This window comes from Megalopta genalis, chromosome 6 (assembly GCF_051020955.1).
Source record: "Megalopta genalis isolate 19385.01 chromosome 6, iyMegGena1_principal, whole genome shotgun sequence".
NCBI lineage: Eukaryota > Metazoa > Arthropoda > Insecta > Hymenoptera > Halictidae > Megalopta > Megalopta genalis.
The window spans coordinates 1,153,708-1,180,903 of record NC_135018.1 but is presented as its reverse complement, the minus strand read 5'-3'; the positions used below and the strand labels follow the sequence as shown (position 1 = coordinate 1,180,903).

The 27,196-nt window shown below is 37.3% G+C and overlaps 1 protein-coding gene across 7 annotated transcripts in view; it reads left to right on the top strand.

The window, feature by feature from the left end:
• Positions 1–27,196, top strand: part of Tomosyn (syntaxin-binding protein tomosyn) — a 113,513-nt gene that overhangs the window by 60,851 nt on the left and 25,466 nt on the right. For 2 of the 7 annotated variants that reach the window (XM_076522854.1, XM_076522853.1), the window contains exons 6-14: positions 511–715; positions 2,596–2,671; positions 2,995–3,149; positions 3,589–3,880; positions 5,417–5,660; positions 6,568–6,821; positions 7,799–7,988; positions 14,417–14,716; positions 18,661–19,182. In XM_076522854.1, coding sequence (XP_076378969.1) covers positions 511–715; positions 2,596–2,671; positions 2,995–3,149; positions 3,589–3,880; positions 5,417–5,660; positions 6,568–6,821; positions 7,799–7,988; positions 14,417–14,716; positions 18,661–19,182 — 2,238 coding nt within the window. Of the gene's footprint in view, positions 1–510; positions 716–2,595; positions 2,672–2,994; positions 3,150–3,588; positions 3,881–5,416; positions 5,661–6,567; positions 6,822–7,798; positions 7,989–9,781; positions 9,812–14,416; positions 14,717–18,660; positions 19,183–25,531; positions 25,578–27,196 lie in introns of all 7 variants that reach the window. The other 5 variants (XM_033467348.2, XM_033467388.2, XM_033467407.2 and 2 more) reach the window with 5 other exon arrangements.

Sequence of the window (27,196 nt, the reverse complement as noted above, 5' to 3'; positions counted from 1 at the left end):
TGGAATTTCCAATTAACTCTGTATGTCGAATCTCCACGTGTCGGTGTGCATCATGTGTATCGGCAGGGAAACTGTGTGCACGTTCTACTATTCTATATATCGTCTAAATGTGTTCAGTTCATTGGAAACATCATCATCGAACCGCTCATATTGCAATTCTTGACGCAACTCTCATGTGTTTATCGATCGTTACGCTCGAAGTAATCCCGTTGGAACTTTTTTAAGGATCATGCTGCTGCACACTACATTCGCATCCACCGTTCTATCATTCTGTATCCGCGAACTGTATCATAATTTCGCGGTGCCAAAAAAAGAAAAAAGAAAAAAGAAAAAAAAGAAAATATAACGGACGCGATTACCGTGCGCTGCGACCGTTCGATTCAATCGCAGAACCTTCGTGTTTTTAACATTTTTTCCTTAGTCTAGTCGTGTAGGAGAAAAGACACGTTCCGTCGATACGCGAAAGAGACACGCGCGTGCCGCGTTCACGCTCCTCAATTCTGCTTGCAGATGCTGATAGGATATGAGTCGGGGCAAATAGTTTTTTGGGATTTGAAAACGAAGAACGCGGATTACAGATGCCAAAGCGATGTACCGCTCAGATCGATAACATGGCATCACGAGGGTAAACAGTTCATGTGTAGTCACACCGACGGCTCCCTGTCAACATGGACGCTGCGCCAAGTGAAACCGACAAATGTCACGCACCCCCACGGTAAAACACGATCTTTTCTTTCGACGTACGTACCAGCAACCCCCGTGATTTCTTCTTTCTTAACGTATTATGCGAACGGCGTCGTAAGTGGCCGCGAAGCTGTCACGAGACGCAAGATATTCGCGTGCGAAAAGTATTCGCACATTCCTGGAAAATCTTGCACGTCTGTTATATTTCTCTGTGTCAATGGTATACAGTTTAATTTTCTTAACTCTGAAAGACTTTCGCGAGATCGATTTCTACTGTATTTATACGCGTAATACAGTAAGTTCTCCCAAACTGACGCTCAGATTGTAATTTCTCCCTAATTCGCGCTCAGATTGTAATTTCCCCCTAATTCACGCTCAGATTGTAATTTCTCCCTAATTTGCGATCGGATTGTAATTTCTCCATAATTCGCGCTCAGATTGTAATTTCTTTCTAATTCACGCTTAGATTGTAATTTCTCCCTAATTCGCGCTCAGATTGTAATTTCTCCCTAATTCGCGCTCGGATTGTAATTTCTCCCTAATTCGCGCTCGGATTGTAATTTCTCCCTAATTCGCGCTCGGATTGTAATTTCTCCCTAATTCGCGCTCGGATTGTAATTTCTCCTTAATTCGCGTTCAGATCGTAATTTCTCCCTAATTTGCGCTCAGATCGTAATTTCTCCCTAATTCGCGCTCCGATTGTAATTTCTTCCTAATTCGCGCTCAGATTGTAATTTCTCCCTAATTCGCGCTCAGATTGTAATTTCTCCCTAATTCGCGCTCAGATCGTAATTTCTCCCTAATTCGCGCTTAGATTGTAATTTCTTCCTAATTCGCGCTCAGATTGTAATTTCTCCCTAATTCGCGCTCGGATTGTAATTTCTCCATAATTCGCGCTCAGATTGTAATTTCTCCCCAATTCGCGCTCAGATCGTAATTCCTCCCTATTTCGCGCTCAGATCGTAATTCCTCCCTATTTCGCGCTCAGATCGTAATTCCTCCCTAATTCGCGCTCAGATCGTAATTTCTCCCTAATTCGCGCTCAGATTGTAATTTCTCCCTAATTCGCGCTCGGATTGCGCACAAAAATGGACAATCTGTGAATAGGAGATATCATTATTGGTACAATGATCAATTTTCGAAGAGCAGCTACGATTATTCGAGTCTCGCGGCTCGCTTTTATATTTACCGATTGTCAGTAACTATGAAAATCGTGCCTCCTCTTCCCAAATCGTCCATTTTTCGAGCCACCGTATACGTTAGCGTTGAACAGCGCAAGCTAATCTCTCTTTCTCTCCTTTATTATACCGCTAAGCCCCGGATGAAAAGGGGACCGCGTTCTTCGCCGCGAAATGTTCATCTTGCGCTTTTCTTTGTAACACTTTTATTTCCACGTTCCGTTTCATTCAAGAGCTATTTTTGCTTGTCCACGTTCCCTCGCGACGATCTTTAGAGAACGCGATTTTTTCATGTTGTCCCTTGAACTTCGTTTCCCTTTCAGCGAAAATGTCACGTCGCACGAATGCCTGGCCCGGCTCTGTAACCGTGTTGTAAGGATCCCTCGTGTTGCACGGAGGTTGCTGGTAGATTTACTATAATGTCGGCCGACGTCGAACGTTTCAACCAGATCGGCGCTAAACTGTTATTAGCGTGCACACGCAGAGGCGGCTTGTCACCGCGCACATATTTTCCGTTTTATCCTTAATACGCACGCACAGACCGAATCGAAGTTCGAAAATTTGAGTTAGTTAACAAATTTTGATTGGAAAACGCGCGCGAAACGGGTCAAGTGAAAATGGTAATCAATAAACCAGCGATATGTCGCGGTGTGTTCAATTTTGTATATCGAAATAGCGTGGCTGCAGTTTTTAATTGCAATGACGCGCACGATCGCATACATGTATTTTCCAGCGAAAACGACTAAGGATGGCGAACCGGAACCGTGCAAACCAATTCAGAAAGTCGAGTGGAAGCTCTCTAGATCGGGGTGAGTTTGTTATTATCTATTTTTATTGCCTCGTACTTTGTATCGTCCTTGCTATATTAAATTAAAGAGATACTCAAAATTCAAGATTTCACGTTTTTCTTATAACACTTTGAAGTCTCTTGAGTTTATTTTCTTGTCGACCCTTAAGTCTTTATAGACAGTGAGCATGATTCCAATTTTCATTTGTCCCTGTTCTATTTTAATTAATTATACGTTATATTGGTTGCATTCAATATCGTTCAGCATTGATCGATTTTGAAAAATTAAACCTCGAGCTTCGAGAGTGAGAGTTTTGCTTAATACTGTGCGCTTTCTGTTCTTAGGGAAGCATACGTCATATTTTCCGGCGGCTTGGCATACGATACAACTGGGCGAACCCCAAGCATAACCGTTATACACGGGAAAACCACTACTGTGTTAGAAATGGAGCATAACGTGATAGACTTCATAACATTGTGCGAAAATCCATGGACGAGTGGTACATCATTTTTTTCAAATTCATTCGTCGGCTCTTTCTAATTGATTGATTTAAATTGATTTCAAATAAGAAATAGCTAATAACGTTTAAAAATAACTGATTGATCGAACAATATTTATCACATTTTTGCGATACGTGAAATTCGCATAATAGTGGGTACAAATTATTATTAATATATTATTAATATATTAATTATATATTATTAATATAATAATTAATATATTATAATTAATATAATATATATAATATATTATAATTAATATATATATATATATATATAATAATATATAAATAATATATTAATATATTATTATTATCATTAATATATTTTTATATTGTGTATTATTCGTTATATTTTATTATTATTATGTTATATTATTACAACGGTTTCAATTGTATTATTTCGATTGAAATAAATCATTGTATTTTGTCTGTACAGATTATCAGGAACCGTATGCTGTCGTGGTTCTACTGCAAAACGACTTGGTTGTGATAGATTTATTAACTTCCGGATTTCCATGTTTCGAAAATCCATACCCAATGGACATACACGAGTCACCGGTGACATGTTGTGCATACTTCGCGGACTGTCTATCGGATTTAGTACCTGCCTTTTATTCAGTCGGATCCAAGTCACAGAAAAAGACAGGGTTTAGCGAAAAGGACTGGCCGATATCTGGCGGGGAATGGAGTTCGAGCTCAAGTAGTTATAACGAAATTATTGTTACGGGGTAAGCGCACGTTCATAGTTTATCGTAATTTAATTATATCCCTATTAAATCAAGTTATTAGAATGTCTCTCGCAGAATGTATGAAGCGAATTTACCAAATGCGAAAGTAACAGATTTTGTTCCTATTTCGAGAAAATAATATACAGAATATTATTTACTTATTATATATATTATATATATTATTTACTTAATTATGGTACTTCCGGGAAATTAGGGGTTCCTGAGGTCACTCGGAGTAAAAAGTAAGTAAAGTTGCTTCAAATGATCTCAGAAAGTACCATAATTTTGGGACACCCTGTATACCGTTGCTGTATCTTTTGTATCAAACGAGGAAAAGAGTTATATCTGTTATTTTTGCAATAGTTACTCGTCCTTGAGAAGTCCCCGAATCAAATGTGCTATTATTAGGCTTGTTAGGGTTTATAAAGGTCATAATGAGACTCTTGTTCTGAATCTTAACAAGAGTGTTAGGGATTCCCCATCTGGGCTTCACGGCGGGGGCCAGACACGTGGGTCCTTGATGGCTAGGGGGGTGGGCCTGTCACCCCGTGGCAGAAGTGTTAGTTTTCGCGCCTCGTAACTCTCATGGGCCCCGTCGACAGGTTTATGGTGGTCCTCCGTGAAGGCCTTATCTCTGATTTATGACCAGGCGCTAGCGGAGTTGGGACTGGGACCGCTCGGCGCGATTGCTTCCAGATGGGGTAGATTTCCAAATTTTCCCATGAGGAGGAAGCTCATCTGGAGGCGTTCGCGGTACCCTTTCCCAACCAATTAGCGTTCGCTTTTTGGGCCTGCCATGATTGGGCAGGTTTTCCTCGCCGCCCACCCTGAAGTAAAGGTAGGGCTAACCGAGGTGACCTCGTGGAGGCCACACGATTGCTCGACAGTCCTGATCTGTTCATCCACCCTGATACATCTCGAGTCGTCAGTGGATACAGAGGTCTCCCGGGAAGCTAGTTGTTGGAGCACCCGGTTAGCAACTTAGAGTTTTTGTCGGCACACCACGTGCAAGATACTACAAAGCTCGAAGCTCACAAGGAGCACCACGAGCAATAACAAGGCTGATGCAAAAATGATTACAGTTTCAAAACGAGATAGTCTGCAGTAAATCTCGGGACCTCTTTTTTTGTACCAGGCTACGATCTTGCGTTATTTTTATTTCCGTCTCGCATCGAGCTATAAAATTTTGTTTACCTCAATTCTGCCATGATTTACGATCCACGGCGTATTTCGGCGAATGCGATCATCGATACAATCACTGTGAAGATTATCCGGGAACGTATTAAAAACCGAAAATAACATTATTACATACACAGTTAAATTCTCCCCAATTGTCCCTCCAACTTGTAAACAAAAACGGAATTAAAAAATCTCAAGCTGAGAGACAATTGGGGAGAATTTACTGCACCTGCTGGGAAAATAAGAGAAACAGAGAATCGAGCACTTTGTAATGCTGTATAGTTGTTCACGATTTTCATGCACAGGTGAAAAGTAGTTTAAACGAGGCATTCAGACACGAATATTTGTTTGTTACAGGCACGCTGATGGCAGTTTAAAATTTTGGGACGCATCAGCGGGTAGTTTACAAGTCCTTTATAAATTAAAGACAGCCAAACTTTTCGAGAAAGGTAGAACGCGTAGTATAGACTCGGAGGAGGACCCATTGGCGATACAGCTGATCTTTCTCTGTCCGGAAAGTCGGAAATTAGCGGTCGCGGGAAGCGGGAAACACGTTGTTTTGTTTAAATTCAAAAAAGTAGAGAGTATGTCTGAAGTGGTGGTAAGTAATTTGTTCTCCCTTTACGCGTTGTTATTGTAACTTGTGATAATATTTTTCACCCTGAGAATACAATAGAATTTATAGCGCACTCTGCATTAAATATTATTGGAAGAAATAATTCTATTGTAGATGCAGTAAGCTTCGTGCGAAGTAAGATCCTCAAGTAGCAACCTTAGAGAACGTTTCCGAAACATTCCACGAATGTCTCATTTACGCTTTTCTTTTCACAGAACTAGAATTAATCCATTTTCTCTGTGAAATTCCTCGTACGCTTGAATCTGTCTGCATTAGGGATAACGATCGGTCATAGTGATGACGCTTTTCTTAATTTAACTGTCGTTACCGCAAAGAAGAGAATGCGAGATTCCAATCATTCTTCAAAATCACTAAACAACGAATTAATGAGTAAAACGCGGTTCTAAGCGATTTAAAATCCATTTCATATCTGCGAAACTGACAAAGGACTTTCTAGAAACATGTATCTTGAAAATCGTTTGATCTTTCTCTATACTTTCACCTCGTGTCGCTGTGCAACCACTCTCTCACGGTCACGGGCAGCTCTCATCGCTGAAATCTAGCACGAGTATTATTCATTGCTTGCATGTCTGGCTCACACTTCATTCGTGCTGTTTACAAAGTATTATCAAGACAGTAACCATTATCAGCGAAAACATAAATTTCACTTATTACAGAAGCTTTTTCTTTTTTATTAAATTGCAGAAGCAATATGTCTCAAGTAACGTATTAGAAAAGCAGTGGATGATATTTAATAAAAAAAAAGATCAAAAGGTTTTACGACCCATGTATCTATGCAGATATCTCTCACGTTACGTCGTGTACCGTGATACTTCTTCGGGATTAACGATTCCTTTCATCTTTATAATTGCCTCGTTTTCATGCGTTATAGACATTGGAGATCTCGCTAACACCGGATCAACCGAAAGAGGCGGAAAGCTCCTCCGACCACGACTCTCCGGCTGGTAATACTTCAGGAAGTAGCGAAACTAAAAACTCTGAATCGAATCAACCGCTAAAAGTTAAGAGTGGTTTACAGAAGCGAGCTGCAGGCTTTCAGGCGACATTGATCTGCTTAACGGTTGCTCCCAGCGGTGAACAACCTGAGAATATAACAGCGCTTAGTTTGAACACTTCCTATGGCTTGTAAGTACCATAATTGTGCTTAACATTCGGTCGAACGACGCACGATATCGAGGAATGCTGAAATTCTAACTAAAAAACCGTGTAAAAAGGGGTTGATTACCCTGAAATTATTTATTGCACTTACTTGATGCGCGTATGAATATGTCAAGAGTTTTTAATCTTATTTTTATTGTAAGATTGAAATCAATCCTACAAAGATCGTATTTAACTTTCCAGTTTCTGGCAATTTAATTACAGAATTTCCATCATCTGTGAGACTTGAAACATGTGTAGAAATTTTGCAGAAAAATATATTGATTCTTTATGCAAATCTTATAGAATTACATAGAATTAGAATATTGAAAAATCTTACTTTAATTTTAAGTTTGAAATCAATCCTGCAAAGAGATCGTATTTAACTTTCCAGTTTCTGGCAATTTAATTACAGAATTTCCATCATCTGTGAGACTTGAAACATGTGTAGAAATTTTGCAGAAAAATATATTGATTCTTTATGCAAATCTTATAGAATTACATAGAATTAGAATATTGAAAAATCTTACTTTAATTTAAGATTGAAATCAATCCTGCAAAGATCGTATTTAACTCTCCAGTTTCTGGCAATTTAATTACAGAATTTCATCCACCTGAGGGACTTGAAACATGTGTAGAAATTTTGCAGAAAAATATATTGATTCTTTTCGCAAATCTTGTAGAGTTTCATAGAATTAGAATATTGAAAAATCTTACTTTAATTTTAAGATTGAAATCAATCCTGCAAAGATCGTATTTAACTCTCCAGTTTCTGGCAATTTAATTACAGAATTTCCTCCACCTGTGGGACTTGAAACATGTGTAGAAATTTTGCAGAAATATACATTGATTCTTTTCGCAAATCTCGTAGAGTTTCATAGAGTTACAATATTTAAAAGTGTTTGCAACAACATAGAGACTTGATTTTGGATTATATGGACCATGATAAAATTGTCTAATTGCAGAATGGCTTACGGAAACGAGACTGGTTTGGTAGTAATAGACATCGTGCAGAAAATATCTTTGGTTGTGTTGAGCACGGCGGATATTGGTGGTAACTTAGACCCCTGTCAACGCGTGCTACGCAGCCCTAAGCGACAGGACGATTTGAAACGGGAAAACGAAGACAAAGCGAGGAGTCCTAGCACAGATCAGGTAAAATGTATTTCTTTCTTAATAATGATCGTTCTAAATGTTCAAATTGTTACCCTCTCTCCATATTTTTCGACTACAACCGAAAAAAATGTTTTCTCAAACTTTTATATATATATATATATTTATTTTTTTTCTTGTGCTTCTCCTAGCCACTGAAAGTAATTTATCTTCATTATTGCATGATTGTAAAAAGACTACAGAACACGAATGTTCAGTTTGTCACTGAAATTCGTAACTCTCGATAAGTCTTCTTATCCTTTGTAAATATTATAACGTTTTCCAGTTTCAATAATGTTACCATGATATGTAACAGCTTTCATTGCCAATGCCAAGACTCCATTAAATAATCATTTATCATACGACCGTATATCTTCGATTAGCATCCCGACAGTGTTTTATATGTTGGTGTTACCATATATATCCTTTTTTGTCATCCAATAGGACCCTCGACGATAATATATATAAGTAAAACGAAAAACATTTTAGACGAATAAACCATTTAATTTTTCCAGAAAGTTAACTGGCGCATTACGTTATTTAACAAATATCATCGAATTTTGCCTTACAGTATTACCATATTTCGCATTTACCATTTTAAGCTAGAAATAACAACTCTTAAACAATCCCTAGCGAGGACAATAATCAATCTTACGATAATAAATATATACGTTATCGAACCGACTAACTGTTTAATCGAATAAAACTTACGTCGGTAACATCGCAAGAACGTCTCCTTTATATTAACACTCTAACGTATAAAAAAAAAATGGAAGGTGTAATTAACATTAATCATCGAATACGAAACACGCCATTAAAGCTTGGTTCTTATCATTGAGTCTGTTCTTCCGAATTCATGATTGCGCCTCATGCAATCGATTCTATACTCATCTCTTTAGATAAAAAAAAAGAAAGTTTCTATCGCTTAAGTTAATAATAAACCAGTAGTATTCTCACTTATTCCAAGCAGAAAATTTGCCTGCATGCAGGAATTGTATTCTCATTATTACAGATATACAAGTACAGTCGTGAGTAATCAGAAAATGTTAATATTTATACACACAAGTATCCAAGTTTCATTATAGGTTTTTAACGCAATTATTTTGCTACCTTGTCAACTTTGTCTTTGTTTCGCGCCGATAGAACCAGTGCATTTAGTTATTGATACAACTTATGAAATTTTCTAAATAAACGTTTCTCATTCTTTTCAATTTCCATTGTTTCTCGCAAATTCTTTTAGCAACTTTAATCTTTCATTTGACGATAGTAAAATAGTTGCCCACGATTCTATTTCAATAATGCAATAAATTCGATGAACTACTAAAAATACATTTCATACTGATTACAAAGCATACGTACACACATGCATACACGGCACATGTTTATCTTCTGCTTGGAACACTAGAATATAGAACACTAGGAGAGAAATATAATAATTAGACTACCAGACTAAATTAAGATTTGTTATAAACGACAAACGAGAATGTTATCGGCAACTAGTGGTCAAACTTGTCATTTTCCATGAGCCGAGAGTAGTTGATTTAGCTGTAACAGATTTATGTAAGTCGCTGCATCAGAAATTATTCAAAAATCCACACCGGAGTACATACTCTCCTCAACGACAAGATATACATATTACAGAAATATTTACTTATATATACACACGTTGCACACGAATATTTCCATACACATATTTCCAAAATACCAAAACCACCGTTCTTAATCAATTAAAAACAAAAAAAAGGAAAGAAACGTACAAATAGTTTACTCATGTCTCTTATGCATTTAATGTTTAGCCAACTATGTGTCTGCCTTCGTTGAAACAAGTAAGAACAATATTACTTTTTCGTTTACGAAACAGTTAGAATGTTTTCATTTTACGTTCCATGACATGCGATATTACGTTGTTGATGGATAAAACGAATCCGATGGAAGTAGGTAGTCGATTTAGTAGATGACGTTTTTCTGTTTTTTTGTCGTTGGCTTTTGTTCATATTTAGACAGTCGATCGATACTCAACGTCAGGTAGAAATGGAGAACGTAACAAGTAACACACGACCAAAAAAGTAGCTAAAAAGTGCCCGACAAATTTTACCAGCTGCTACAAAAGTTCACGCCGTTACTATAATTAGGGAATTGTCTCCCTAATTGACGCTCGGATTGCGCACAAAAATGGACAATTTGGGAAGAGCAGATACGATTATTTTAATAGTTTGCTAATCGTTTTTATAGCTATTGGCAATTGGTAGCTATAAAAACGAGACGAATAATCGTATCTCCTCTTCCCAAATTATCCATTTTCATGCACAATCCCGGTGTCAATTAGGGAGATTTTACTGTACTGGCGAACGCAGTCAAATGTAATAGTACGCCAATTTTCACATAAACGTTTGATGGCAACTGTGCACGTACCAAAAATTGTACGCAGGAACTCAAGCAATTGCAACGCTGAACGATGAACGTGAAAATGGAATATCAATTTATTATTGCAATCGCGTTGTTTGCAAATCAAATCGAAAATTGCGGCTTCGCAAAGAGAGTTCGTGTACCGTTCACGTAAATGTCAGTGGATAAAAGTTTACTTTTTCCTTTTCGTGCAAACCACTCTGAACGATACGAAAAGTTGTGTAACAATAAATATTTAAGAGTCCATCGAGAAGAAAAGTGATCGATAAACAACAGGATGGTAAACCTGCATGGAATATGTAGCCTATTAAAATTAAAATAAATTTGCTGGCAGATCCATTTCTTAAGGTACTTACGCTTTTTATCATGAATTATCCAAAGTGATAATAATTACGTGGAAATTGTTTCTGAGCTTGTTACAATAATTATATATTTTTCAAGAAAAGTGTAAGGAAGTATTCGTTATAAAATATGACATTCTTATCATTGTGTAGATTTTCAACAGAGAATTATACTGGATAATTTTGAATAAAAGCCATGAGTATCGTAAGAATAATTGCTGCTTCGTTGATAAACAATAGCTGGCAACGATAAGTGGTCGCATCACACTGAAGTACGTCTGTGTATGGATCGTCAAAAGAAAGCAAGATTCACAGAGAAATGTATTTCTTGTATTAGTTTGAACATTGTTGTTGCACTTTAATCCGTTGTTACATTCACATATACTAGAAACGCGTGAAATACGTGGAGGCTCAGTGTAAATCGAAGTTACATGTTACATTGAAATGATCCAATTCAAAATTTCCACTATACATACTATGCACATATAATCGTAATTTAATTTCTTTTCGTATAAGTGTTCTCTGAGAACTTTATAAATAGTTTTCAAAGTTGTAGAGGTGTTTTATTGTTTGCACGTAAATGTTTTGATAAATGTATCAAAAGCAAAAAGTAATTCGTAGTTATTATATAATTGCGAAGCAAGTACTCGAAGGAGAGTAAAACTATACTTTTTAATATTCTTATACTTACTACTTTTAGTACTTTTTAATACTTCTAATAACTGCACTTTTCTTAACAGCACTGCTGCCATTAATATCATTGAATCTAAATTCTGGATATTATTTGCAAATAAAGAAAGAAAAAAAAAATTAAGTATATATTTAATACTGTATTTACCTCAAAAATTGAGAGATAAATATAATTGAAAGATCAGGCACACACAAATTCCGGGACACGCTGTTTGTGTAATTACATTTTTGTAATCCTTTTCATTCGAGACACAATCTTGCAAGCACATAGAAGCAGCATGAACAAGAAATTGCTATTATACCAATTATCTATCATGAACACGATTGAACCTTTTTCTGTAGCAATAAGTGTCGCGATCACCTGCACACAAAAGCAATATCTCGAAAATGTGTCTGTGTGTTTACGTAGCAAAGTTGGGTTCCTTCGTATTCGATTCACTTCTAAAATGATATATGTGAATGTAAGTATGAACATTTTGAATCTGTTAAGTTCTAAGAGAATTATATTCTATTGTCTAGTGATCAGATAATACAATGTAAAAGGATCATGTTGATTAATCATAGTGACCGTAATGTATTCGTATATTTAAGCACGTAGCTTCTTAATATAGATACAATTAATCCTGTATGATAAACACACGACATACACACGCTGACTTTTGCCTTTGTTCTTCCATTTGAAAGTTTTTAAGAAATTAATAGGCTATTTCGCGAGTGCACTATGCTTTTTTTTCTTACTTAACAAGACAGGCGTATCGTTGAAAGTAAACGAAAGTATGAAGGAAACAAAAGTTGCATAATTTAGCCACGCTAAAGTAAATTTCTAGAGTAAATCTCGCAGAGATTGATAATTGTTCTTGACTTGTAACCACGATTTCTGAAATGTTTCAGCTACGTATGATTATCACAGCTATAAGCGACAGCATTAATCAGGTCATGACGGTCGTACCAGGTGATTTCAAATATTTCTAAACGTAATCACCAAAGTAATTAGGCTAGTTACTCCGTTTAACGAGAATATTAGAATGTCCCGATACATTTGCTTGCAACTATGCAAATTGCGACAGTATATTGTTCCATTTCGAACACGCTAGGCATATATTTTGCGATGTCCAAGTATGTAGCCCGATTTAATCCTGAAACGATATACGCGCTGAATTATGGCTTCGACGGTTTTAACGAACGAACGCGGTGCTGCCTTACCAAAGTATTATAATAGAAACGTTCTTTGAAAAAAATCCTTCCGCAGAGGATTCCATTTTTTTATCTTTACTTGTTTGCTATGTAAAAACGCGTTTTATTCACGAATATGTTTTCTGCTTACGAACGTTGTCAGAATTTTGTTGTAATGTTGCGAGAACCAATTGATCCACACAGATTGGAATTGAAATTTCGTTAATGTTCGAACACGCATGCTCTTCATCATTTATAGTTAAATCGTTGATAAAACGTATTCGTTTAACGTTGATGTTTTTTTTTTAAGTACGTTATGTATTTTTTATAAGTACATTAACGCACGGATAATTATCGTTTCTTATTGTGATTGCGTAAGGACAGCTGCCTAGTCTACGGTGACAGAAACGGTAAATGCGTGTGCGAGAAACTGAAGCTATCGGATAAAGTGTAGTATAGTTTATTTAGGAAGCGTCAAAATTCCCGTTCTTATTATTTTCAACGTAATCGATTGAGATTCGAGAATTCCAGAAAATATTTTATTCGATTTTTGGAAATACGACGCACAACAAAAATACGATTAAAAGTGGATATAGCAGTACAGACGAAGGTAAAGTTGAATAATCGATGCAAGGTCGTTGATAATAAAATTAAATTAAATTACAATTATTTAAAGTGATAATTAAGTTACTAACTTTTATATATAGGATGCATCACAGGGTGGAAAGTTTTTCAGATAAAATAACATGGTTTAAGGAGAGCTTTAAAATAATTGTACCGAATTTTTATAGGCAAATCTGCAGTTTTTACATCCTAAAAAAACTATATATATGCTTGCAGAATTCGTCTCTTCATTCCCTAAACGATGGGTACAAAAAATTCTAGGCCAATCTATAAAAGAGAATTCGGCACAATCGTCTTAAAGCTCTCCCAGGAACCTCCCATTTCCGGATTGCGAGACATTTTTGGGACATGATCGTAATTTCGTGTCGTTTTAAGAACCCGCGTAATTTTAAGGTTCACAATAATTTTATTCAACGTGTCGTCGATGAAACCGAGTAAAATGAAAAGAGACCGAACGAGAGGCAGTGGTTTCTATTCGCAAAACGAACTTTCTGTAGAAACGACGAATTCTCAAATGTGTAATTTACGTTTTGCAAAAAAGTTCTCGTCCCACGGTGAGAGGAAACAACGAATGCGTCGACATATTGTTTCTATGAGCATCTTAGGTACGTCACCGATGCGAACAACCGCATTGTTGATTTCAAATGTGCGAACGCCTTCCCTTGTCCGCACTATTTATTCATCGCGATCATTCTCGAACGTAACGCCTATTTGGGAAGTGACAAGTGACCATACGTTTGCGATATCTATCCGTTTGAGGGCCGACCACATCACCGCCTTGATTCGACGATCACACTTTTCTCCGCTTGTAACTAAACAACTGTCTTATTAACACCATACGTTCTCCAGTTAACAGTTTAGCATTACTATATAACAATTAGAACGATAAGGACTCCAAGGATTGTACTATTCGTTATGCTCGTTGTTGCAAAACAAATCACAGGAGTACACGCAGGATTATTATATGTATGTGTATATATATATATAATGTATAAACGATATAGATTCTACAGTTAAGAAGAGAAGCAAGCGTTCCTAACGACATTACAACACATGCAATAATGCTGTATACTGTGTTCACGCATCTAAACATGCGGCAAACTGATTAACTGCTTCTAGAGCTTAGTATTAAATCTAATTGCTGTTTCTCGTGTGCCTTGATTCATTCTGCAAAATCCAACATGTTGAATTCGTCAGACTCACCGAGACTCTACAGTGCCGTCTGAAGCCTTATTAGCAATGGTAGCCGAGAATGCACAGCAATCGCAACAACAGTGTCCAGCACGCGGTGAACAGCAAGCCGGCTGCAATAACGAGAAACGTACCGCGGAGGAGCCAGCGAACGAAATTAGCAAGCCGGCCGGCCAGCCGGCGAGCGAAGAGGAGTGCGCGAAAAACCACGGCTGGAAAGGATTCAGCCTGAAGAGGCAGCTCAGCAAGGTCGATCTGAAAATAAAAAGTACTTTCTCGCCGGCTTTGGTGACGTCTCAGAATGGGGTACTTGTATGCTTTTCTGTTTTTTTTTATATTATATTCACTCGAACACACACGTTCTCTCAGAGATATCACGATATGCAAGGGGAATTAATTACACACTTCCGTCTGAAATATATGCGTCTCGCGCGTCCATCGTGATATAGAAACCGGGTCGATCGCGAAGGAATGTTCGTCGTATATTCACCGCGTTCTCGTATTCTACAGAATTGCTTGAAAAGTCTGAACGCGCGACACCGAGGGAATACGTTTCTTTTCTTTTTCGGAAATTGTTCGTTATAGAGAGGAAATCTTTAATAAGCCGGTGTGGTAGCTGTTAGAGTATTAATGATAGCCAACGTGACGAAATTAACCACAGTCGCTCGTGCGACGAAAGAAAAACCAGTAATTTCTCCCTGATTCGCGCTCAGATTGCGCACCAAAGTGGACAATTTGGGGAGAGGAGACGCGATTCTAATAACTGTGAAATTATGTGAAACTTTATGTTATATTATATATTGTAACTACATTAATTATAATTATATTATACGAGTATGAAATTAATTGTAATAACTATGAAAGTCGCAAGGCTCGAACGATCGTGTCACCTCTTCCCAAATCGTCCATTTTTGTGCGCAATCGGAGCGCGAATTAGGGAGACGTTACTGTAATTTGACCACACAATTTATTCTCCTAGCTGATCGCGAGGAAACCAACGGTACCGTAATCATTTTTATGAATATATGTCTGTATACGAGCTTCATAGAGCTTAATAGAATTTAACAAAAAGCGAGATAGAAAACGTAGGCTTTTTGAAAGCTTTCAGGCGCAATTTTGTGTGTAGACCAATGTAACGTTTTGCCGGAGAACGAACGACTTACTAATCGTGTTGCGTTCGAATTCTGTTTACAATGAAGCTTAACATAGGAAACGAAGTTTTCCGAATAATAATTATCGGTAGCATCGACAGCTTCGCTATCTGCGATTGCGACAACGCAATTCTAATTATTTTCAGACGCGGAAGGATAATTATCATACGTTCTCGCTTTTGAAATATTTCTTAAGGCATTTTGAACACAATTTGGGGAATTCAGGATAGAAGCTGGTAAATATTTGCGCTCAGCTAATCCAATTATTGCAAGCAACGGCTGTTCTACATATGTCTGTAGCATAATAAGCGTCGCGTTATATTACAAAGCATAGAGTTAAGGTAATTTTGTAACAATATTATTGAAAAGTTACAAAATCGCTGATGATGATCTTAATGATAATGATCTCAACACTGGAACTACCGAGCTCTATTTGCGATTAATGCATATCACTTTTTATAACAGTGTTTAAATTTCAGTTATTCAGACTTTGTACAATTTTTAATATAATATATGCTGCAGTGAAAAAGTTTAGTAAACAATTCCTCAGTCAGACGTTTCTATAATCTCAGTAACTGTAAAAGAACTGTAAAAAAAGTAAAAAGTCAATCGCTCTGACTGGTTTGGTCGTTCCAGTGTTAATACAGTAAATTCTCCCTCTAATTGACGCTCAGATTGTACACGAAAATGGACAATTTGGGAAGAGGGAAATCATTTTAATAATCCGATAAAAGTAATATGTTGCTTTATGCGATTAATTTCTGATCGAGTGCACACATTTCAAAGTGTGGTACACAGTCAACGTTGATTCTTTCCGGCTGTAATTCAGTATAATCGACAGTGCGTACACGTATATTATCGGAGGAGAAGTGAACATGATCTCCCTTGCATTCGAAACGTTTTGAACTACAGCCATTTCGTTTGTTTTGCTCATTTGTTTCACATTTGTTCGAACAACGTTAACTTGTTTGTCGAACACAATCGAAATTACCTCGTATGTTATTTCAAACACGACAGAACAACCCTACTCGTCGATCGCTATTCTTGCACAAAACGTAAACGATAACGTTGAACGGAAGCCAATTGTAACAACGATAAATTAACTATTATACACTTCTAGTTCGTGGAACTACATTTCACAAGACTAATACAATTTACGTGCTTCTCCAAATTTCTCACTCTTTCGTCGATTTGTCGAATTACTTGTAAACATTTGAAATATTTGTATAAACAATATTTGATGATATTTCGATGACATCGGCAAGCGGTGTGTAACAAGCAACGCGTCGATTACATACGTTACAGAAATTGAAAGAAAGAGGTCAGTGGAACAAAAGTGGTTCCGTCTTTATTGCATTGACAGCAGAATAAGTCGTATGTTTTTAAAGATATTCGGTTTGAAATAACATTAAGTAAAGACGGGAAACGGTAATTATACAGAATGGAATACATCTCACTGATTTCAATGACATGTAACCAGCACTCATTTTTGGTTTCAAAAGTATATGCGAGGAGTATGCATATGTATCTCCTATACTTTTTATTCAATTAGCTTGGTTCGTTCTAATTATTTCTTCTGCTAGAAAGTTCGTGCAATTTTGATTAATCCATTTATATTATTATCTCAGAACGCGAGAAACGTTCACAGAGTGGACAAGTAAATTATGTTTATGAAAGTAAAAAAATGAGATGGACGTTAAGAGATGTTGAAGTTGTTTGTATTATTATTTTATAACGTTGAATGCGTCCATAAAGTGAACAAGTAAGCATTAAGAGATGTTAAAGTTTATCTATAAAAATAATTTCGACGTAATGCAACACATATGAATACAAATAAGTTTGAATATATCTTTGAAACCAAGAACTGAATTCATCAAATTCTTCTCAACGACATATGTAACTATGTACTTATAACTATAAATAGCTATCTATAATTTTGAACACTTTTTCAAGTTTCTATTTTAAACTCGATTGCTTAAATGTAAAACTGCGGTTTAAGGTAATTGAAATCAGCTAGATGGAGAATCTAGATCTTGCAATGATAGTACAATCAAGGAAGATGAGTTATATTTCATGAAAAAAATCTATGAAAATGGCAATATTATGCTTTCGGATACGAAGCTTCAGTTTTTACAAAATCAGGACAGATACAGTGGTGTGCACAATGATGGATTCAGAGTAACTTTTGCATTGTTACCGATGCCTAAACGAAAAATTAACGAGGTATCATATTTATATGTTCCTAGTTTCTATTATTTCTAATATAGAAATATACGAACATGATGTTTTGTGAAATTTTTGCTTAAATAGCACCGAATAATGTAAAAGTTACTTCGCGTGTCTATAATTATATAATATACTATATTATATATTATTATATATTATATATTGTATATTATATATTATATATTATTTATTATATTATTATTATATATTATATAATACAATAACTCGACTAACTGGCCAACTCGTGTCCCTTAACACCAGAACTACCGATCTCTAAACGCTATTAATATACATTATTTTATAACAACGCCAAAACTGGATTCGTTTAGACTTCCTATCATCTATATTATAAAATATACTTCTCTCTCTCTCTCTCTCTCTCTCTCTCTCTCTCAATAAAGAAGTATACCTAAAAATTTCTCCCAAAAGCATTTGTATAACATCAAGAGCCACAAAAGAAAAAGGTCAGAAACCAGTCATTTCGACCGGCTTGGTAGTTCTAGCGTTAAAAAGTCGTCTCGCAGAACGTCGCTCTGCACCTCCAACGTATCTTCCCACGAAGAACCCAGCTTCCCCGATTGTCCTATAATTGCGGCGACTCGGTGCATAATTACCAACGAAGAAGCTTGTTGCTTTCGACACCCGCTTCACGCGTCCTTTCGCTTGGTCCCGGCCGAGGGGAGGTCGAGCGAGCCTTAGCTTGACCTTTAGGGGTCCCGGTGGCGTCCGTGGCTCTCTCTCTCTAACGCAAAACAGCTTCGAGCGTTCGACCGTCGGCGCTTTTCTGCCTCGCAAAAGCGACCCATTTACATTAACACGTAATCCGAGTCCGAAGTCGTTCGAAGGTATGTACAAGTACCCCATTGTTAACAGGTAGGCACCGATAGTAGCAGTCAGAAATCTTCGGTTTTTTACTGTAACGTGAACGAATCCGCGAGTTCGTTGTCGCCGGTCGAGAGCGTGGACTCCGAGTCCCCGGTGTCGTCGGAGGGCTCGATACCGGGCCGTGATAGCCCGTCGAACGACGAGAAGAAACGAACGACGACGACGACGACGCAGTCGGTGCAGGAGGCGGCGAAGAGCCCGGTCGCCGAGCCGGAGAACACGAACAACAGCAGCAGGCCGCCGCAGCGGGCCCAAAACGAGAACGTTCCGGCGGCGAAGCAACCGACGTCGGCCGCCAGGCCGGCGAACCTAACGTTGCCCGAGGCCGAGCCGAAACCGCCGAGGCTGAGGAAAATCGTGAAGATGAAACAAATGAAACGGGAGGGTCGGTTGTTGTCCGTGCCGAATATAAAGCTACCGAAAAACGATCCGACGATATGCGACCTCAGGTGCGAAGAGAACACCGCGGCCCCCGAATCCTTCACCGGCAATCTAATAAGAAGATTCAGTAAGTGTTTGAAATTAGAGTAGAGGAGAGTCTGTGTTGTCCGTGTGCATTTAGAAACGTGATACGTGTTAGAGGTTTTTTAATCGTAACAAAAAAAAAAAAGCGAATGCGGGTGTACGTGACATGCGTGTGAGAGGCGTGAGCGTGAGAGCGTGTGAGCATTCCGTGTCCACTAACGAAAAAAGAGCAGGCAAAAAGCAAACGAAGACCTAAAGCAGTAAAAAAAAAGAAAGCAAAAAAAGAACGAAAGTAAAGCAAATCGAAGCAAAGCAAAAACAAAGCAAAGCAATGATTCTTTTCCTTTGATCGCGGCGGCGATTCTCACACTTTACGCTGCGAGGAGAGAGGACGACGCCTCCTCCGTGTCGATGCGAGGACGCATATATATATGTATATGTACCTGTGTCGTCACGAGGGCTAGTTTTTAACGTTAGAGAAAATGAGCTCGGCCTACGTTTGTTCCGAACACTGTGCTTCTATCTTTTTCTTTGATTTTGAACACCAAAAGCCTAGGATGCTCGTAGATACATGTAACTTTTGATATCCATTAACTAGAGGCGACGAACAACGTCGGACAACAACGCGTGTTCCCGCGAACGAGGAAAGCTTTGCGCTATTTAACGGTATGCCATCGGAATCAAAGGTTTATGTGAAACGTGAGATTGATTGACGTTTGCTCGACAAGGTGCGACTGTGTTTTAACGTGCTGCTGTGATGGCGCCTTAGAGAACGGACGGTATCTCGGCCGTGTCTTCGATCTCGAAAACGGAGAGAAAAAAGAACGACTGTCGCGGAACTGCCGCGACACGATTATTCCGCGGGGAACTTCTTTCTTTCTTTCGCCTGGGAAAAGATTCAAGCTCGATAACGCGCGCGACACACGGCCGTTATTTTGGCACGTTGACGCGGATGCGTGGCAGAGAGACGAGCGCCGCAGACGTATTCACGATGATTGTTGTACGCGTTCGAACAATCGTGAAACGGACTCGTGACTTCGTCACGACCGCCGAGTCGTGCTCACATCAATCTGAGAACAGACACGAGATACAGAAGCTTGCGAAAGTAAAGCCAGTTGCGCAGTGCTATTAACCCCCCACCCCTAAAGCTTTCTGTTTGAATTGGTTGGTTAGACTAACTCTAGTGACTTATATGCATGACCGATGTTCAAACTCTTTTACCCACGTAGGAATACCATGATCTTTTATTTCGTGCTACCGCACACCCTGTGGGTTGATGTAGAACCCTTTCACCCCCCCCCCCCCTCAAACCCTACTTTCACCCATCACCGCGGAGCATGTACCATTTACAGTAGTGCCCGCTTAATAGACGCACTTGTCCCGTTTCACGTTCTTTCTCACCATTTCCTCGGATTACTCGAACTTTCGACTCGATTTCGATCGGTCTCGTGAGCTAATCAGGATTACTTGATTGCTCGATCTCAGTTTCAATGGATTCGAGGCCAGCGAGACTGAAAGCATCGCAGTGTACAATAATTTCTCCCGGAAATGCCACATCTCGGGTTGCCGTGAATTTCCCTTTACTAAATAAACCTACTTCTTTGTTCAGTATATTATTCTATTGAAAATACTTGTCTCAGTTGAACCGAAAGCATTTTCAGCATCGTTTCAACATCAATTTTTTCAATTTTGGAATGAAAAGATATCTGTACAAATTGAAGTTAAGCTCAGGTAGTCTGCTTCAACGTAACTGCTTTGTTTTGCATTGCAGTGTACAATAATTTCTCCCGGAAATGCCACATCTCGAGTTGCCATGAATTTCCCTCTACTAAATAAACCTACTTCTTTGCTCAGTATATTATTCTATTGAAAATACTTGTCTCAGTTGAACCGAAAGCATTTTCAGCATCGTTTCAACATCAATTTTTTCAATTTTGGAATGAAAAGATATCTGTACAAATTGAAGCTAAGCCCAGATAGCCTGCTTCAACGTAACTGCCTTGTTTTGCATCGCAGTGTACAATAATTTCTCCCGGAAATGCCACATCTCGGGTTGCCATGAATTTCCCTCTACTAAATAAACCTACTTCTTTGCTCAGTATATTATTCTATTGAAAATACTTTTCTCAATTGAACCGAAAGCATTTTCAGCATCGTTTCAACATCAATTTTTTCAATTTTGGAGTGAAAAGATACCTGTACAAATTGAAGCTAAGCCCAGATAGTCTGCTTCAACGTAACTGCCTTGTTTTGTAAACGCTTTATTAACATTAAATTGCTATCAATGTCGAATTACGTTCCCAATATATTTGACAGTAATGCAACCTGAATTGTTTATAGCTTCCAAGTAATTAACAGTTTTAAAAGAAAAATTGCTTCAAGTTGAAATCGAACCAATTAACGCGATCCCTTTTGTTGGAGCTTCTTTCAGTCGTCTTCGTTGCGCTGAGAAAGAGAACAATGCGAGGGAAGAGAACGGGTTGCAATCCCCGAAACAGCTAGTTTCCACGATAATGATCGCGAGACGATCCTGAATACCGATGTCTATTAAGCGGGTATTGTTGTATATCTTTCATTTCAAGGAACCGACAAGATATGGCTGTCAAATCAAACGAGGTCACGTTTCGATCTAACAGTTTTCCATTCGAGGATAGTTACATTGTCATCGTCTTCTTTTCATTCTTATCTGTTCATTGAACAATATTAACAAACGCAGCTTTCGACACTTCTGCGTACAACATTCACAACTCGATACGCGACATTGGCAATTGGACGGGAAGTGAAAATATTCCGCGCTTGTTAACGTTTTATTTAATACTTGGAAAGTCGAAGGTTCTTTTCACGAATTTTAAGATAAGTATTCTTATCGTAGAGATGTCGTAATATATTTATATTATATATATAATATAATATATATAAAATAATAATAATAATATAAATATATATAATATTATTATATGTATATATATTATATTATATATATAATATTATATTATTTATATTATATATATATATATATTATATATATTTATATTTTTCGTATATTACCAAAGTGAACGAGTCGATGTAAACGTTCCAATAGAAGATTAATAAAAATATTGCCGATGTTATAAATTGAATGATTAATAGTTGATAATTATTAAATTGTCGGTAATAATTATTAAACAGTCGAATCTATTATTTGTCACTGTTCTGAAACACCTTATTATATCGATTTATTATATCTAATAAACGATCGTATGACAAATTAAATATACATTAAACATACAAAATGTACTACTATTTTTTATTATATGTATAACAGCTTTTTAAACAATTAATTTTTAGATAAATTCACTTAGTCGAAACCGAAAAGAATCGAATACTTTGAAAATCTTTTGTAATATTTCTCTTCAATCGTGCTAGTTTTAATTTTTAATCAGATATTTGCATAAGGGAACGCGTACAAATTTTGCATCCCTGCTGCACAAATTATTCGAAATTATTGACACACGTGATCGAACCATTTCCTCTCACTTTCAGTATTAAATATAACATTTAAAAGTGCCGCCTTACTTTCACGACCGTCCGCACCTAAAATAACACCGTTCTAATACCAACATCGATTAAACCGAATTGTTTCACGAGCCGTAAAAATCAAGCGCAGCGACGTGCTAAATCTTTAAATCACGCAAATCCGCGAGATCATCAAACGGTTCTAAAATATCCGCGACAAACGATTAATAAGAACGTTCGCGTACTATCACGCCGTTCATCTAAATCGATTGAGACGCGCAGATAAAAAGAAAAAAAATATCAACGCTAATATCAACGATCCGTCAAGAAAATCGTAACGAGATCGACGCTTTCGTTTTGTCATTCGTTCGGATATCTTTTTTTTTACAAGAACGTGTAACCCGATTCGAAATTTTCAGAAGACCGCAAATAACGTAAACCAAAACCGAGAAGGCAAACAAAAAAAAGAATAATAAATAAAATTCGTGACGGCGCAGTGATCTGAAGTTATGTGGAATGACGAAATTTCCTTCGTTGATGGTAAAAATGTAGAGTCTAATATAAGAGTCAGTCAATCGGTTCTGTGTTTCTCTTTTCCAGGGAATTATGTTTTAAGGAGTTCTTTAAAAAAAAAAGAAAAAAAACGATCTCTATGAACACTTCTAAACGTCTTCCCTCAAGACTCCGAGGAACGAAGGACGGAAATCGTCCGCAGACAATCGATTTTGTACGCATAGGTTTTCATGTTGTACTCAGAGGATGCGTAGACTTCCGAGACGACGTTAGGACCCTAACGTCTCCCGATTATGCTTCTCCCGAATCCAAATGTTCTTAGCTCGAAAAAGGTGGTTTGATGCAAGGTATCGAGCTAAAAATACCATGAAAATCGGCGAGCACGTTTCTGCTCGTCGTGGCTCGACGAACGCATTCTGTCTTGACGATTCAACGACGGATTAATGGGACGCACGATGACATATATGCCTTGTCGTATACGAAACGAAAAAATAGGAATGTTACTGAAACGTGTCGAATGTTATAAACAGTTCCGACAGTTCTGTCGTGTTAAACATAACGATTGTTCTTAATATTTTTATTTGTTATCTACGAATCTTTGATCGATTGCTGCGCTCCAACGGTGAACAAATTCTATGCTGAAATAGAACTGCCATATTCTGAACTATAAATTGAAAATAGATAGGTAAATATATATTATATTGTACATAATTATATTTAGATTTATAGATTTATTTATATTTTATATACTTTTATACAATTTATAGATTTATAGGAGAAAATATAATATATTGATTATAGGAGAAATTCGGATTAAAAAGAGATGGGAAAAGTTGGTCTATTTTTGGCTGTCTTGGGTAACGAAAATGTTCCAGCGATAGGTTATTGGGAGAACAGCAATTTAACAACGTAGAACAAATGAAACTGAAACTATTTTATGCGTAGTCTGTTGGGTATTCCCGGGTTAAATCGCCAAACTTTAGCTATAAATTTAGAACTCTAAAAAGTACAAATTTTTCGCTATTAAAAATTGTTGTATCACTAAATAAGATTATCGCTATCAAATTTGTTCATATTTAACAAAGGAACTGTTAGAAATGAAACTGTTGCTATATTATTACCATAACTTTAGCTATAAACTTTAGCCAAACTTTAGCTATAAATTTAGGACTCTAAAAAGTACAAATTTTTCGCTATTAAAAATTGTTATATCACTAAATAAGTTTATCGCTATCAAATTTGTTTATATTTAAAAAAGAAACTGTTAGAAATGGAACTGTCGGTGGGGGGGGGGGGTATATTATTATATAATACCTAATTAAAAAACGTCCGACTCCATCGCTTTGGTTCGACAGATAACGAATAAAAATGTTCGAAGCAATTGTTATGTTTGGTTGTGAAATACCGACGGAGGTTTATCCTTCACCAAACATTTCTTGTACTACATCTTGTAACTATATATGTATCCCTTGTATTGCGATACTTCATCGATGCATATACAGCTTGTAACCCCACATGCCTTGTTCGTTTCTAGAGAACTTACCTGTATTGATAACAGCATCTGTATATTTAAACTAGCCACACCTACGACTATTTGGAATGCGTAGTGTACGTATAGCAAAACTGTACATTATTATCCGCATCTGTTTCTTGACGCCCATATGTGTGGATTTCGTTTCGACATATTCTTTTCTTTTTATATATACATGTATGTATATGTATGTATATGTATATATACAGGGTTTCCCAAAATTGTGGTATTACCGAGAAAAAAGGGCTTCCTGAGGTTATTCGAAGCAACTTTTTCCTTGACGAAAATGCGATCCGCGGCTTCGTTTACGAGTTATTAACGAAAAACGCTGACCAATGAGAGAGCGCGACGTGGCATTGGGCGGAGCGCTGGCCGCGCTCGCTCTCCGATTGGTGGTCAGTGTGTTTCCTTAATAACTCTTAAACGAAGCCGCGGATTGCATTTTCGCTAAGGAAAAAGTTACTTGAAATAACCTCAGGAATCCCTCGCTTCCCAGAAGTACCATAATTTTGGGACAACCTGCATATATTTTAACACGTATTTATATTTATACATATATGTATTTATATATATATAAACTCCTGCCACTCTTTGTAATTTGCTCCCCTCATTCTGCGATGCCAGAATACTCCTTCAAATGTACACCTCAAGCGATACTTGCAAACTCGATATGTTTCTCCAGTCGATCCGAAAGAAAAAAAAAGAAATAAGCGAAAAGAAAAGTCCAAAAAAAGAGAACAAAAAAAGAAAGAAAAAAAGAACGAAAGAAACGTACCAAACCAATAAGTTACCCTTCAGCATAATGTCAATCTGTTAATTGAATTGTGAAGAGATTCTACTTTAACGCTTTTTCAGGTTCAAATCAGTTTTGCGGGCTTCCCCGACAGCAAGGTTGATTCAGGTAAAGACAAGGTTTTTCATATTTTGACAGTTGTTTTATCACCGAGAGAAAAGTATATATATATATTTGTTACACATGAGAGTTTTACACGGTTTTACCTAGGTAACGTTCAAGCATCCGAATTTGTTCTTTTTCTTTTGAGTATGTTTTTCCTAGCAGCTCATTCGATCACGATAGATCCAGTGCGGAATATATATAATATTTATACATACATATATATATATTTATATATTTATATATTGTCAACAGTGTCGACATATATTACCCATGACCGTCCCAACTTCCCGTGTATATTTATTATTATACGTAATACTGTATATTGTCGCTTTTAATTCTGGTATGTGTTTTATATATATATTTGAAAGTACAGTAATGTATCATAGGATTCGTTATCTTGACACCTTTCTCTCGGTACAACATCGCTTTCAAAGCTTGTGGACATTTTTTTCATGATTTGCACGCAATAGCAATAGCAATAATAATAACACGGATGGTCACGGCATCATCAATGACAACAGGACGTGATGTTACGAATATACGGTAGGCCCACGGAAACGCATCCGAATGCTTTCGAAAAGCTGTGTTTAATGTTGGCTAAAAGAGCAAGTTACAGACAGAGAACTTCAAGGTACTTTTATTGCAACAGTAATTGTATACTAATGTTGATATTGTACGTGTCAGGTCCGAGGGACGCTCTACGATGCATATATGTTCTATTTCGAATGTATATATGGTTTTCAGAATCATCGATCGTACCGAAGATTGCAACAGTATTTTTTGAACGACTAAATAATAGCTAGAACACACTTTCTATCATCATTCTTCTCGTTCAATGAATCTTCCTTCGGGGAAATCTTCCTGTTACATTATTTTTTCATAGAGCGTAATTAGATGTTCCCTTTTTCCCACTGTTTGAACGCCGGGGCTATTTTAAAAGGCACGGACGGTTTTTACCATGTGTAAGAAAAATTCGAACACATTGACACGGATTAGTGCACTAAAAAATACGCGATTCCGTTTAAAAAATTTAAGTTCACAATTATTAAGTAATTACAGTATTTACAAGCGGGACACTATATTTAAAAAATATTAATAATAATATAATATTAATACTATATTTTAGATATGTTACTTTCGGAAAATAAAGAGTTCCCGAGGTCATTTCAAGCAACTTTTTCCTCAGCGAAAATGCGATCCGCGGCTTCGTTCACGAGTTATTAACGAAAAACGCTGACCAATGTGAGATCGTACGGCTGACGCCCCGCCCTCGCGACCACTGCCGCTGCGTCAGACGACCGGCGCGACGCGGCATTGGCCGCAAGAGCGGAGCGCTAGCTACGCTCGCTCTCCAATTGGTCGCAGTTTTTCGTGAATAACTCGTAAACGAAGCCGCGGATTGCATTTTCGCTAAGGAAAAAGTTGCTCCAAATGATCTCAGGAACCCCTAATTTCCCGAAAATAACATAATTTTGGCACATCCCGATAACCAGACTGGGCGATAAATTACGATTGCTGGACTAGTACGAATTTTTGTGCAGAATAAAAAGGAACAAGATTGAAACGAAGATGTTCGCTTTCGTATCAGTAATTTGTTTTCACAATATTTTCGTGTCAATGTC